This window comes from Xenopus tropicalis, chromosome 1 (genome assembly GCF_000004195.4).
Source record: "Xenopus tropicalis strain Nigerian chromosome 1, UCB_Xtro_10.0, whole genome shotgun sequence".
In the NCBI taxonomy this organism is placed as follows: Eukaryota; Metazoa; Chordata; class Amphibia; order Anura; family Pipidae; genus Xenopus; species Xenopus tropicalis.
The window spans coordinates 158,010,098-158,024,343 of NC_030677.2; the positions used below are offsets into that span (position 1 = coordinate 158,010,098).

Genomic DNA, 14,246 nt, shown 5'->3' on the forward strand with positions numbered 1-14,246 from the left:
TGTGTCACTGCCCACTAAAATGATTTTGTAAGTGATTCTTTTAAGCTCCCTTTTAAACGTTCCTCCTTTAGTTCACAAACAAGTCACTTAGGTAGATGCCTTATCTTTCACCATTAGCTTCTCAAAATAAATATACATTAAAAATATACTTTTATTGGGTTTTTTCGGGAACAACTTGTTGGGTGGCGAGGTATCTCAGAATTCTTTGGAGGAAAAAAGTTGAATGATTTAGTTTTGTAAACTGAAATCACAGGACAATGTCTTGATACAGTAGACACCTTTATCTCCTAGAGAAGGAATGTCATATTTGGGGCTTTCTAATGTTTTGGGAAGTGGAGTTTAAAAAGGAATTAAGAACCAGAGATTGGATGTTCTACTCTATAATGATAAAATAACAAGTTAATATAATTGCTAAGAAAAACAAATAAAGAGTTCTACTAGGATTGTGGTCAGTAAACCATCCCAGTGCCATTTAATGTCTATTGAATTACATTTGTCATAAGTAAATGTGTGGTTGTACAGTAAAATAGTTCAATGTCTATTACTTTTTTTTTTTTTTAACTTTAATTAATAACTAATTTTCTAATTGTCACAGAAAGGAACAGGAGGAGTGGAAGACAACACTCAGTGACTACTAGAAGAATGGTTGCTTTATATGACTATGATCCAAGAGAAAGCTCACCTAATGTTGATGTGGAGGTACAGATACCATATCTGCTATATGGGTTTGCAGTACATATGCTTTTCTGTAAACATTTACTGAAGTAAATACAAGCTGCTCCTATATTTGAATAGTTTATAAATATCATTTTATTCTAAAAATAGCACAAACTGTTAAAATCCAACAGTGGGTAATGTAATAAATAAAAATACTACTTGTCTAGAACTAAAAGCAACCAATCAGCAGATAGCATTTACTGGTTGCCTGTTTTGAAAACACACTTCTTATGGTTGTTATGGGTTGCTAGATGTAGGCAAACTATTACATTACCTTGATCTGGTCTGTTGAATGTCTGCCTGGAAAAATGGACTGAAATCACTGGACATTTTTTACTACAAAAGATGTAATGCTGCTAGTACTGCAAAAGTTGCCTCTATATATAATGTGAATATTGATGAAGGCAAGATATTTCCATATTTTTTTTTAATCACATTAAAAATGAATTTGATTTTCAGTGCTTTGAAATAAGAAGGTCCGAGAGAACATTTGTTATTCAATAAAATGCAAAATCAGTCAATAGTCTGAATTCTTTTGCAAGGCACTCCAAATTTTTTATAAGTAGATTTTTCTTATAAAGCAATGTGTATTTCAGTGGATGAATTTTCAGTTTTGGCTCACTGGGCTTTCTAAAAGCCCTATAAGTAGAAATGGAGGAGTATTTGTGCAAAGGAAATGAGCAGAACATGCAGGTCAAGATATATTGAGTCCAGTGAAAGCATTAATCTAGGTGCACAGAAATCATTTGTATTTTACAGTCTTTTCTTTTCCCAGGTTGGATTTTCTGGAAGTTTTAAAAGTATTAAAAGTCTATACATTTTTTATAACTAAAAAAACATTAACGTTTTTTTAACTGCTCTCCTACACAATTTTACAATAAGTAAATTATTGTTGGTCTTTAATGTGCTAGATGGACTAATAATCAGTGCAGTTAGCAGGCATGCAAAAAGACAACATATTCTGTTTAAAAGGGTAAAACGGTAATTACTTTTCAATTACATTTCCAAAAGAATGCTTAATTGCCAGAAAATATTATTACAATAATGTATTATTACAATTCTTAATTACCTTTTTTGCAGGCAGAGCTAACATTTTGTACTGGAGATATACTCAATGTTTTTGGTGAAATAGATGAAGATGGATTTTACTATGTAAGTTTCTTTATATATTTAATTATCACCTTTATAACTGGGGTCATTTATTGGGCTGTTTGTGAGAGCTTGGTTTAGATACAAGTTTTAGTAATTATTACAAAGCCTCTTCAAGTGTCAGTAGGGCTTCTGCAAATCTGAATTGGCTAACTTGCATGCAGTGTATTCCCTGATCAATTGTTGCTTGCCACTACATAGGCTTCTGTGCAGTAAATAAAATCATATATATGTTTATCGTGTCAACAGGTCTATAGGCTGATCTTTAGTTAAAAATATCCCAACACTTTACACTATATATTGAATAAAAGTCAAATCCATGCATGGAATTGTTGACTTAAGGTGGCCATACAAAGGCCGATTGTAGCTGCCAATATCAGTCCCATGGACTGATTCGGCAGATTATCAGCCTGTGTAGGGTCAACAACGACTGGCCTGCCCGACCAATATCTGGCCTGAAATTGGCCACATATTGATTGGGCAGGTTAAAAAATTCAGTTGGATTGGGGACTGAATTGGCTCGCTGATGTGGTCCCTGAACCGACTGCGCCCAGGGCCAAATGACCGAATTAGCCTAAATTCCCCTGATATTGCCCACCTGTAGGTGGGGATATCAGGAGAAGATCCGCTCCCTTGGCAACTTCGCCAGGCGAGCGGATCTTTATGTGTATGGCCACCATTACTTAGCTGTTTACTAGAAGCAGTGAATTCTGTGCTCTACTGGTTTCCAAAACTATTAGTACTAGTAGCAGAAAATGTTTTGTCGTTGTCAAAATTGTACTTTTGGGCTTACACCTAAACTTCCCTAATAAAGGAAACCAAAACATCACATGCAATTTTATGAAAAAAAGATGAAAAAATGAAAGGGTACCAAACCACAATGTTGTCTTAAAAGAAGCCCAATATATTCAAGACTTTTGTTAATACATTATTGTTTGCACAGCATAGAACTGCACTTACCAAAATGTGAAATAGCTATTCTCCAGTCACATTAAGCCCTTTGCATCTATATGCTAGCCTAATATGGTGGCATGCATAGTGACAATGACATTCTGGGAAAAGCATTGATAAATAAGCCCCAATAACTTGTTTTTTGTCTATACTGTATAATGCATCCCTGCATTGCTTTGAAGATGCTGTATTTGCTTTATATATCAGGACAACCAAATTGTAATATATAGTAGCTACTCTTCTATACTAATTGATGTATTTAAACAGGGTGAACTTAATGGGCATAAAGGCCTTGTCCCATCTAATTTTTTGGAAGAAGTGCCTGATGATGTTGAAGTTTACCTTTCTGATACGCCATCTCGATACCCTCAAGATACCCCAATGCGAACCAAGGTTAAAAGGGTATGTAATTTTGCAATATGTTCAGTCTTTGTCTTCACTTAAATTACATACCTTACATTAAAATAATGTGTCTCGTATATTGAATCTGATGTTTTTTCAGTTTTGTCTTGATGTAATGATGCACATAAATGTTCTATATAACAGCAAACACATGCAAAGTGTATATGTAAATAACAGTAATGCCCACCACGAGAGGCGGTTGTAAAATGTACATTGTGACTGCAACACTGAGGATTTTTTTGTTTTCTCTAACACATTGAAACATACTTTCATATAACTATTCTTACTCAATTACCAGAGACAATCCTGCAAAGTACTATGAAAACTTAGCTGAACTATTAAATGAGTCCACAACTGCTTTCCAAATCCAGCAAGTCATATCTTTGGAGTGCAATTTGCTGGACTGATGACAGGATTTTGGGATCCCCAATGTGTTGGTTTGACAATGTGACACCATGGGTCTTGTACCTGTAATGGATTGTTCTTAGCCACAAAAAACCTACAGTAGTTGATTTAACTGTAATTGGGTAGCTGATAAATATTTTCTCATATCAGCTCATCCCTTGACGTCCTATCTCATGTAGTACTACACCCTTATTTTGACAGCCAGGTTTTGGTCTACATGCTGATAAAGAGGGATTGTCTTACCTGTAAAATCCTTTTCTCTCTTCATTGAAAGGGGGACACAGGCACTGATGGGTTAACTCCACCTTCCGGGAGGAAAGGACACTAAAAGAACTGTGACAGCCCTCCCAGGGGGCCAGGCAGCCTCTCTCAGCAGGCAACACCCCCCTGTGGGGGCTGGAACTTCCCAGAAGTAGTAGAACAGTAGAAGAAGAAACAAGAACTATAACGGAGGGCCAAGGTCTATAAACTGTGTCTTGGCAACTATGTACACCGAGCCCTGTGGGGACCGAGTTTCCTGGAGTCGGGGAGTGGGATACTCCCTCCCAGGAGGGCCGCGGAAGACTGAGACACCGGTCACGTTCCAAGGAATCGTTAACTTGGCAGGCAGAGACTAGAAGGGGGGGCGTGCCTGTGTCCCCCTTTCAATGAAGAGAGAAAAGGATTTTACAGGTAAGACAAAAATCCCTCTTCCTCTTTCATTTCAGGGGGACACAGGCACTGATGGGACGTCTAAAAGCAGTCCCGAGATAGATAGGGTGGGAAACGAATTTATGTCTGAGCCTGTACTGCTGCCTGGAGTACCTTTCTGCCAAAGGCGGCCTCCGCTGAGGATGCTACATGCACCTGGTAGAAGCGTGTGAAGGTGTGGATAGAGGACCAGGTGGCGGCCTTGCAAATCTGATCCACAGAGGCAAGGTTCTTTGCTGCCCATGAGGCGGCTAGGGATCTGGTCGAGTGGGCTGTGACTCTAAGAGGAGAGGGCTTGCCTGCGATCTGGTAGGCTCTGGTGATGGTGCCTCTGATCCACCTGGCAAGGGTGGTTTTGGTGGCCCGTAAGCCCTTGCGGGGGCCTAAGGGGATGATGAGGAGGGCATCTGACCTCCTGAAGGTTGCTGATCTTTGGATGTAGAATTTAAGAGACCTGACAACGTCCAGGGAATGAAGCGCTGTCTCCTTTGGATTTTTGGGGTGAGGACAGAAGGACGGAACAACAATGCCCTGGTTTAGATGGAAGGCCGAGACCACCTTGGGCAGGAACGCGAGGGTGGGCCTAAGGACAGCCTTGTCCTGGTGAAATACAAGGAACGGAGATTGGCAGGACAGAGCTGAGAGCTCTGAGACTCTTCTGGCTGAGGTGATGGCAAGAAGGAAGGCGGTCTTCCATGTAAGAAGAGTCTCGGACGTCATGGCAAGGGGTTTGAAGGGGGGCCCCTGGAGGACAGAGAGTACCAGATTGAGGTCCCACCCTGGAGTGGGTGGACGGATGGGGGGGGCTACATGAGCCACGCCCTGAAGGAAGGTCCTGATGTGGGGATTTAAAGCGATCTGGCGTTGGAATAGCACAGAAAGGGCCGAGACTTGGGTCCTTAGGGACGCCAAGTGGAGGCCCTTGTCGAGACCACGTTGGAGGAAGCCCAGGATGTGGGCTATGTTGAAGCGATGGGGAGGGAGATCCTGGGCTGAGCACCAGGAGATGTAGGTTCGCCAGGTACGATAGTAGATCCTTGAGGAGGATGGTTTTCTGGCCGCGATCATGGTGGTGATAACGCTGTCCCCAAACCCTTGTTGGCGTAGAACTAGGGTTTCAAGAGCCAGGCCGTTAAACAGAACAGCTGAGAATTATGGTGGAACACTGGACCCTGGCTTAGGAGGTCTGGCCGGTCTGGCAGACGAATGGGGGCGGCTTCGGAGAGGTTGATTAAGTCCCCGAACCAGGCTCTCCGGGGCCAGTGTGGTGCGATGAGGATGGTCTTGACCCTCTCCCTCTTGACCCTTTTGAGGATCTTGGGGAGAAGTGGAAGAGGAGGGAAGATGTAGACGAACTGGTAGGGCCAGGGGGCTGTGATCGCATCTACTCCTACGGCGACTGGGTCCCTGGACCGAGAGATGAATCAAGGGAGCTTGGAGTTGTGGCGGGATGCCATAAGATCGACCTCTGGGGTCCCCCAAATTGAGGTCAGATTCTGGAAGACCTGTGGGTGAAGTGCCCACTCCCCTTGGTCTAGGGTCTCTCTGCTGAGAAAGTCCGCTGTCCAATTGTCCACTCCTGGGATGTGGATTGCAGAGATGGCTGGGACATTCTCCTCTGCCCAGGCAAGGATGTGGGCAGCCTCCTGCATTGCCCCCTTGCTGCGAGTGCCCCCTTGGTGATTGACATATGCCACCGCAGTGGCATTGTCAGTCTGAATTCTGATGGGCTTGCCCCTGAGAAGATTTGTCCAGTGGAGTAGAGCCAGGCGAATGGCTTGTAGCTCTAGGACATTTATTGAAAGAGATGATTCCTGTGGAAGCCACCTGCCCTGGAACTGTTCCTGGCAGACCGCACCCCAACCCCAAAGACTGGCATCCGTGGTGAGGATGGTCCAGTTGTGCGAGGGGAAGGGCTTGCCCTGAGAGAGTCGAGTTGGCTGGATCCACCAGGACAAGGATTTTCTCGCCGTGAGGGGGAGGACTATCTGGGAGTCCAAGTCGGGGTGTTCGGGATCCCACTGGCTGAGGGAGGGGTCGGGTGTGAAATTGGGCAAATGGGACCGTGTCTATGGCTGAAACCATGGAGCCCAGAACTTGCATGCAGGTCCTGAGGGAGACCCTGTGAGCGGTGGTGAGAGATTGTGCTTGGAGGAGAAGGGCCTGGACCTTGTCCGGCGGGAGCAGGGTGAGGCATCGTTGGGTGTTGAACACCGTGCCCAGGAAGGTCATTTCCTGAGAGGGTGTAAGAGATGACTTCTTGAGGTTGATGATCCATCCGTGGGACTGCAGGGTCTGGGTCACCTGGCTGAGAGCGGAAAGGTTCTGGTGAAAGGTGGGGGCCTTGATGAGCAGGTCGTCCAGATAGGGAGTGATTGAGATTCCCTGAGAGCGAAGGAGTGCCATGATTGGGGCCAGCACTTTGGTAAATACCCGGGGGGCTGTTGCAAGGCCGAAGGGCAGGGCTATGAATTGGAAGTGTTTCCCTAGGACGGTGAATCGGAGGAACCAATGATGGGCCCTGTGAATGGGAACATGTAGGTAGGCGTCCTTGATATCTATGGAGGAAAGAAACTCCCCGGGTTCCATTGCTGCAATGACAGAGCGGATGGACTCCATCCGGAAGGTGAATCGCCTGACGCAGCGGTTGAGCTTTTTGAGATCCAGGATGGGTCGGACGCCTCCATCCTTTTTGGGGACGCAGAAGAGGATGGAATAGAAACCTTGGTGCTCCTCCTCCCTGGGAACGGGAACTATGACTCCCGCTTCTTGGAGGGATGAGATGCCCTTCCAGAAGGCTGCTCGGCGAGAGGGATTGGTGGGGGGGAGAAGGTAGGAATCTTGAGGGGGGCGATCGCAAGAACTGAGAAAGAATCTCCCTCACCCAGGAATCTGTGAATGGATGGTCCCACACCTCCCGGAACAGGAGAAGGCGTCCGCCTATGCGTATCGTTCCGGGGGTGGGTACACCTTCAGGCTGATGTGGGCTTGTCTAAGGAGGGCTTATGACCCTGTTTTCCTGAGGACCAGGCTGGTCTCTTGCCCCTCCCCCTGAAGGAGGAAGATTTGTCTGAGGAAGACTGCTTAGTTTGTTTGGGACGAAAGGAGCGAAAACGGGAGAAGCGGCGAATTGTGTTCTGAGGCTTCGCTTTGTTCTGAGGGAGAAAGGTGCTCTTACCTCCCGTGGCTTGGCTGATGATCTTGTCTAGCTCTGAGCCAAAGAGAACCTTTCCCAGGAAGGGAATGGAGACCAGGGATTTTTTGGAGGTAAGGTCCGCGGACCAGTGTTTGAGCCAAAGGAACCGTCTGGCGGCAATGGAGGTAGAAGAGGCCCTGGCAATCATTTTGGATAAATCAAGAGACGCCTGACAGAGGAACTGAGAAGCCTCCTTGATCTGTGCGGCGAGTTGTAGGATCAAGGATTGGTCAGAGCCGTCGAGGACTGCTTGGTTTAAGCTGGTCTGCCCAAACCTCGCAGGCGTGACTGACCCAAGCCGTGGCAAAGGTGGGTCTTAGAGCAGAGCCGGAGGCGAAGAAGATAGATTTGCAGAATCCTTCAAGCCTCTTGTCTATAGGATCTTTGAATCCCCCGGCGTTAGGGACAGGAATGGTGGTAGACTTGGATAGTCTGGAAATGGGAGGATCCACTGTAGGTGAAAGGGACCACAGGTCCATGTCCTCCTTGGAAAAGGGGCAAAGGAGAGAGAAACGCCGGGAGGTGTTGGTCTTCCGATACGGAAAGGCCCATTCATCCTTGACAACCGAGAACAGTTGGTCGTGTGAAGGGAAGACTCTGGAGGTCTTCTTTTGTCTTTTAAAGAGATCCTTGGATGGATCTGCAGAATTAGGGGCAGACACATTGAGAGTTGTTAGAACAGCATTGATTAAGCCGTCAATGTGGGATGGGATAGGTACCCCTCCTTCAGTGTTGGTCTGAGGGGTGTCCTCTCTGGACGAACCCTCTGACAGCTGCCCTTCCTGTGCGAGTTCCGACTCTTCGTCAGAGTCTGGAATTGAGGAAATAGTTAGAGCCTTGCGCTTGCCCAAGGAGCCCGAAGGAGGCTGGGAGACTAATTGGTTAACCAGTTTGTCCAGAGAGTCTGGCAGTCTGGCAAGGCCCTGTAAGAGAGAATTAGCTAATTCACGGGCCCAAGGAGGTTCAGGCATAGAGGCTGAGGGTCCTGAGGTATCAGGGGAGGCAGAAGGCACTGGAGGAGCAGGATGTGTGCATGAGGCACATAAGGGCTCAGTATGTCCAGTGGGGAGTCTGGCGCAACACCGGGCGCAAGCAAGGAAGGTAACCCGCGCTGCAACATGGTTCTTGGAAGTTGCCTGTGCAGAGCGCAACCTGGGGCCCTCCTTGGAAGGATCTGCCATAATAGATTTTGTATGGCAGAATATGGTGCAATAAGGTGAAGAAGCACCTGATGCAGTAAAAAGGATTGTGTGTGGGCAGGATATGAAGTTGCCAAGAAGCAGTTGCTGACCTGTCTATGCGCTGGAAGAGAGAGAATCCGGAGCGAGTGTAGCCTGGAGTGAGAGACTTGGGGCCTGTCTGGATCCAGAAAACGCTGGGAGGAAGAAGGCGGTGCAGGGAGAGCGCGGTGAGAAGGCGCGAACGAAAAGGGGGCGGGCACTAACGGCGCCTACTTCCGGGTACAGGAGCGCTGCTACTCCCTCTGATAGATGTGGGGCGGAGCGGCACTGCGCGCCGCCATGTGAGCGTGCAGCCGCTTGAAGAGGAGCGTCCTGGCTCCCCTAGTGAACCCCACAGCGCATAACAGACTCCAGGCGCAGGTGTCGCAGCTCTGCCGGCGCAGCCCCAGGAGAGTCCGTGCTGCGGTGGCTGCTGCCGTAGGGTCCATCCGTGGATGGAGCCGACGGCTGCTATAGGGGCTAATGGGCCCCTGTACCCCTCTCCCCAAGGGGAGAATCGTAGGGGGGTAGGAGCTTAAGGGACTGAGCCGAAGCTCCTGCCCTTGCCAAAAAGGCTCCAACAGTCTGGGGGCTGAACCGTAGCCCCTGCCCCAGAGTCCTGCAAAATTAAAATCAGTAAAATAAAATAAAACAGAATAAAATAAATGGTAAAAGGAACTCCCAAGAGGGAGTTGTGTCCTCCTCCCATAAGGACACTAAAAGAACTGGGAAGTTCCAGCCCCCACAGGGGGGTGTAGCCTGCTGAGAGAGGCTGCCTGGCCCCCTGGGAGGGCTGTCACAGTTCTTTTAGTGTCCTTTTCTCCCGAAAGGTGGAGTTAACCCATCAGTGCCTGTGTCCCCCTGAAATGAAAGAGGAATACAGTGTACAGGTATGGGATCCCTTATTTGGAAATCAGTTATCCAGAAATCTCAGAATTACAGGAGGCCACCTCGCACAGAAAGTAATTATATTTTTTTAAATGATTTCCTCTGATTTCTTTGTAATAATAAAACAGTACCTTGTACTTCATTCTAACTATACTTTATAAATCCATATTGGAGGAAAAACAATCCAATTTGGGTTTATTCAATATTTGAAGTAAGTATGAAGATCCAAAGCATTCTGCATAATAGACCCCGTACCTGTACTGACACGTGGCAGATTGGGAAAAGAAAGCCACTTGCAACACATTATACATTTTATGGACATAAAATAGATGAGATTGATCTCCTTTGAGTTCTGCCTGAAGCTATATACAGGTACACATCTTGAAACTTTTCAATCTTCTCCGAAAGAGAAGACTACCTATTTCATCCATGGTACCAAATGCATGAACAGACCATAGTCATATGCCTACAACACCATACGGCACCTTACATATTTATACTAGCATTATATTACTGCACTTTTATTGTCATTGTATTGTTGTAACATTTTTTTGTTCAGATGTGTAAAAACTTTCACAGAATAGAACCATTTATATCATAAAAGTGTGATGTTTAATCATCTTTTAATATCATTTTAAGTTATAATAACTAAAGTTCACTTTAGGCTTGATTTTATTTTTGATGTCATCACTGCTATATTTTCTGTTTTGTCCTTGCTCATCTACTTGGGAACAGAAGAAGAGTGTTCATTTCACACCTTAATGAGGCAGTGTAGCCTTCACGTAAGTTAACAACTGAAGATACCACCAGTCTTGCAGCCAAGACATGATAAGGCAACTGGTATTTTCTTCTTGGGTAGAATATCAATATAAAATGGGAAGTATCATGTTGAGGTGTATGTTTCCATGCAAATGTGCATGTTTCCTTAAATGTGATATTGACACCTGAAAGATCTTCAAACCTGTGTTGTGTCCTGGTGTTCTTTGCAAACAAATTTGTACAGCACAGTTGGCTAGAATATCATTAAATGCAATACACAATGCAGATCTGAAACATACAACTCAGAATGCCTTACATAAAAATGGTATCTTCAGGTGTGTACTGGGATGTTTTGAGTTATTTCTTAGAAACTGACCTTAATTTTGAATCAGAATTAGCTTGGAGCCCGCATTACCAAATTAAGTCATTTCAATCTTTTAATTTTTGCAGATACTGGGACCAACTATTATGTAGAAGTAGAACTCAACTATAACCTCTTTAGTAAAGCAATGGCTTTATACCACCACTGTATAAAATGTACTTTATAGATCTGATTGGAACAGGCAAGGGCTTTAATCTTACTCTGATTCCAATTAAGGCTCATATTAGTCTTTTGGTTTATTTTTTAGCTGTGTGCCAGTCCCTTTAAAAGCACCAAATTAATAAAACAAGAATGTTATTTGAAAGTGCAGATTACAAACTAATTTGCATCATCTCCACTCATATCATTGGTCAAGATATTTTTCTTTTGAAGAAAGCTTGTTATCCCTTCACCAAATGGGGCAGTACCATGTATGCCATTTATGTATATGGTAAACTGGCCAGACAACATGGGACAGCTGGTATATTTTGCTTTTCTACCTAATGTAAATATGTGCACTGTCCTTTGTCTAGGTCCCATCTGAGAACACAGGAACACCCCGGAGAGCTCCATCTCCAACAGTTCATCTGCATTCTATGTCACCTCCATCCTCCATGGGTTCAGGCAGCCCAATGCGAGGCAGGGACCGGTCTTCAAAAAAGAAAAAAGGTCTACTATCAAAAGGAAGGAAGTTCCTTAAAAAACTTGGTGCAGTAAAGTGAGATGTTTAAAAGCACTTTTATTTTCTTTTTTTTTTTTGCAAGCCACGGCACAGCCTTCTTTTTTAAATGAGCATTTGCTCTAGTATAAATGTACAGTGATCCAGCCCTTAACTCCACCATATGGCTGCTAACCATAATACATGGCTCTCCATGTAACAAATACCTTTAATACCAATGATTGGTTGGGGGAAAAAAACAACTCTGGTCTTGAAAATCCTAGTTAATATAGCCTTGGTGTTTTGCCTTACCGACGCACAATGATTTATTATGTTATATAAATGTACATAGCATTTTATTTGTATGTTGAGTGCATCCAATCATTCTCACTGTTAAATAGTGATTTAACATTTCACTAACCAGTTTATGATTTAGAACTGGATTTTAAAAAATCCAGATACCCTGCTGTCCATTAATGCAAATGTTTAAAAATGTCACTTCTCATGGTAATCACACTACCAGAAGTATTAAGCAGTGTTCAGCTATTACACAGTCTTATACGTAGGTTAAAAAAAGAGAAAAAAATATGAATTTAATTTGAGTTTAAAGGGGAAGTCCGCACTATTTTCAGATTGGCATCCTCTAAAAAGTTCAGCAAACATCAAATTACAATTTTGTAATTTTAGTCCATTTGTAAGTTGTTTTTACTCTTTATACATAATTTTCAGACTGCCTTTTTTGTAAGATGAAGGTTTACAATTAAATATCACCCCACCCCCCCATTGTGTCTTCAAAATGTATATAAATTGTATAATAACATGTCAGGAGTTATGAAATACAAATGTTACTGGCCTAAATGTGATTAAAGTGTTGTGTGTGTGTGCGTGTGTGTGTGCATGTGGAAATTTGATGTGTAAATTATTTTATATATAAATAAAATTTGATATTTTGTATAAAGTGTCATTTTTTTTTGTCAGAATGAAGACATTAAAAAAGTTAACTGGTTAACTAGGGTTTATAGGGATGAGTATTGCAGTAATGCATCAAGGAAATAAACACCCTCACACTATGGCTCATAACACATAAACTACTTCGCTAAACAAATATGGCAAACAATCCTAAAAACAATACACACAATGCTACATGTACTTAGTGATATGACTATGAAGGTTTTCATTCATCCAGGTTATGCTATATCTAGTATAAATAAATCTAAAGCAACTGGACTTGTTAAGTAATCATTGAAGACGTTTCACTACTCATCCGAGCAGCTTCTTCAGTTCAACTGACTGGTATTGTGATTGGATTAGTGGAAGAGTACATATGCTGAGGACTTCCCATACCAGTCAGATGAACTGAAGAAACTGCTCGGATGAGTAGTGAAACGTCTTCAATGATTACTTAACAAGTCAGGTTGCTTTAGATTTATTTATACTACATATACTTAGTGAAATAAAACAGTTACAACACTTATAGGCCTATTTATCAATTTTTGAGTTTGTGAATTTGAGTTTGTTTTTCTAAATCCAATAAACTTGCATATGGAATGGTCACAGAAAGAGCCATGTGTGGATTCGCTGCAAAATTCTGCATTTCCCCAGTGGTCATTTTTTTCTCGAAAATGCAGCAAAAATCTGCCATGACAAAAATTTGCAGAGTCAGGAAAAAGTTGCGGTCGCAGCAAAAAAAGTTGTGGTTGCATCAAAAAATGTGCATGCGTCAAAGTTGTCCAGCAGCCACATTTCGCGTATTTTTCAGCAGAAATGCGACAGATTTGCTCACCACTAAACAAAAATCATAGACATTTAATTAAAACAATAGGCAAAAGACTGTTCAGCGCAAGCCCTATTCATTGAGCTCATGTTGAGAGGGGGTATATACAGTACAGGTGTGGGGTGTTATGCCTTTTCAGCTACTTAAGTGCTATTTCTGCTGGGAATAAAATGCTATGCAAAAGTAAAGGGGTTCAGAAATCAGAGAAAAAGCATTATGAAGTTGTGCTAGGCTAAAACTATCAAGTCAAAAGCATGATACACCTAGTAATAGATAAATACTGGCTTCTGATGTAATTGACCCTAGTGTTTGAGTAAGCTGCAAGAAGGACATAAAGGGGGTAGTTTAACTTATAATAATAGTAACACCAAAAAATGAAAGTGTATCAAAATTATTCCAATATTATGTATATATTATGTATATATAAATAATAATATAAATATAAATAATATAAATACAAAGGCATTAGTCAACCTCAAGTATTCCAGGGTTTAAGTCTAGACATAAAGTACAAATTTTGCAAGACAGCCATGTGCTACATAAGTGAGTCTAATGGAAGGTAGGGATGAGTTAATAAGGGTCATGCATCACTTAACTGACGTAACACTAGTTTCCATCCATAGTTACATAGGGTTGAAAAAAGACCATAGTCCATCAAGTTCAACCCATCCAAGTAAACCCAGCACACACAACCCACACCTACCAATCTATACACTCACATACATAAACTATATATACAACCACTAATACTAACTGTAGATATGAGTATCACAATAGCCTTGGATATTCTGATTGGAACTCATCCAGGCCCCTCTTAAAGGCATTAACAGAATCTGCCATTACCACATCTCTAGGAAGGGCATTCCATAACCTCACTGCCCTCACCGTGAAAAACCACCTACGCTGCTTCAAATGGAAGCTCCGTTCCTCTAATCTCAAGGGGTGGCCTCTGGTGCATTGATTGTTTTTATGGGAAAAAAGAACATCCCCCATCTGCCTATAATCCCCTCTAATGTACTTGTACAGAGTAATCATGTCCCCTCGCAAGCGCCTCTTTTCCAGAGAAAACAACCCCA

At 43.3% G+C, this 14,246-nt stretch overlaps 1 protein-coding gene across 18 annotated transcripts in view; it reads left to right on the top strand.

The window, feature by feature from the left end:
• rimbp2 (RIMS binding protein 2) overlaps positions 1–12,350 on the top strand; it is a 199,095-nt gene extending 186,745 nt beyond the window's left edge. For 11 of the 18 annotated variants that reach the window (XM_031902408.1, XM_031902426.1, XM_031902435.1 and 8 more), the window contains 4 exons: positions 596–699; positions 1,798–1,869; positions 3,085–3,219; positions 11,272–12,350. In XM_031902408.1, the coding sequence (XP_031758268.1) occupies positions 596–699; positions 1,798–1,869; positions 3,085–3,219; positions 11,272–11,460 (500 nt within the window). In that variant the 3' untranslated portion in view covers positions 11,461–12,350. Of the gene's footprint in view, positions 1–595; positions 700–1,797; positions 1,870–3,084; positions 3,220–10,353; positions 10,401–11,271 lie in introns of all 18 variants that reach the window. The other 7 variants (XM_031902438.1, XM_031902446.1, XM_031902467.1 and 4 more) reach the window with 2 other exon arrangements.
• Positions 12,351–14,246: the final 1,896 nt, after the last annotated feature.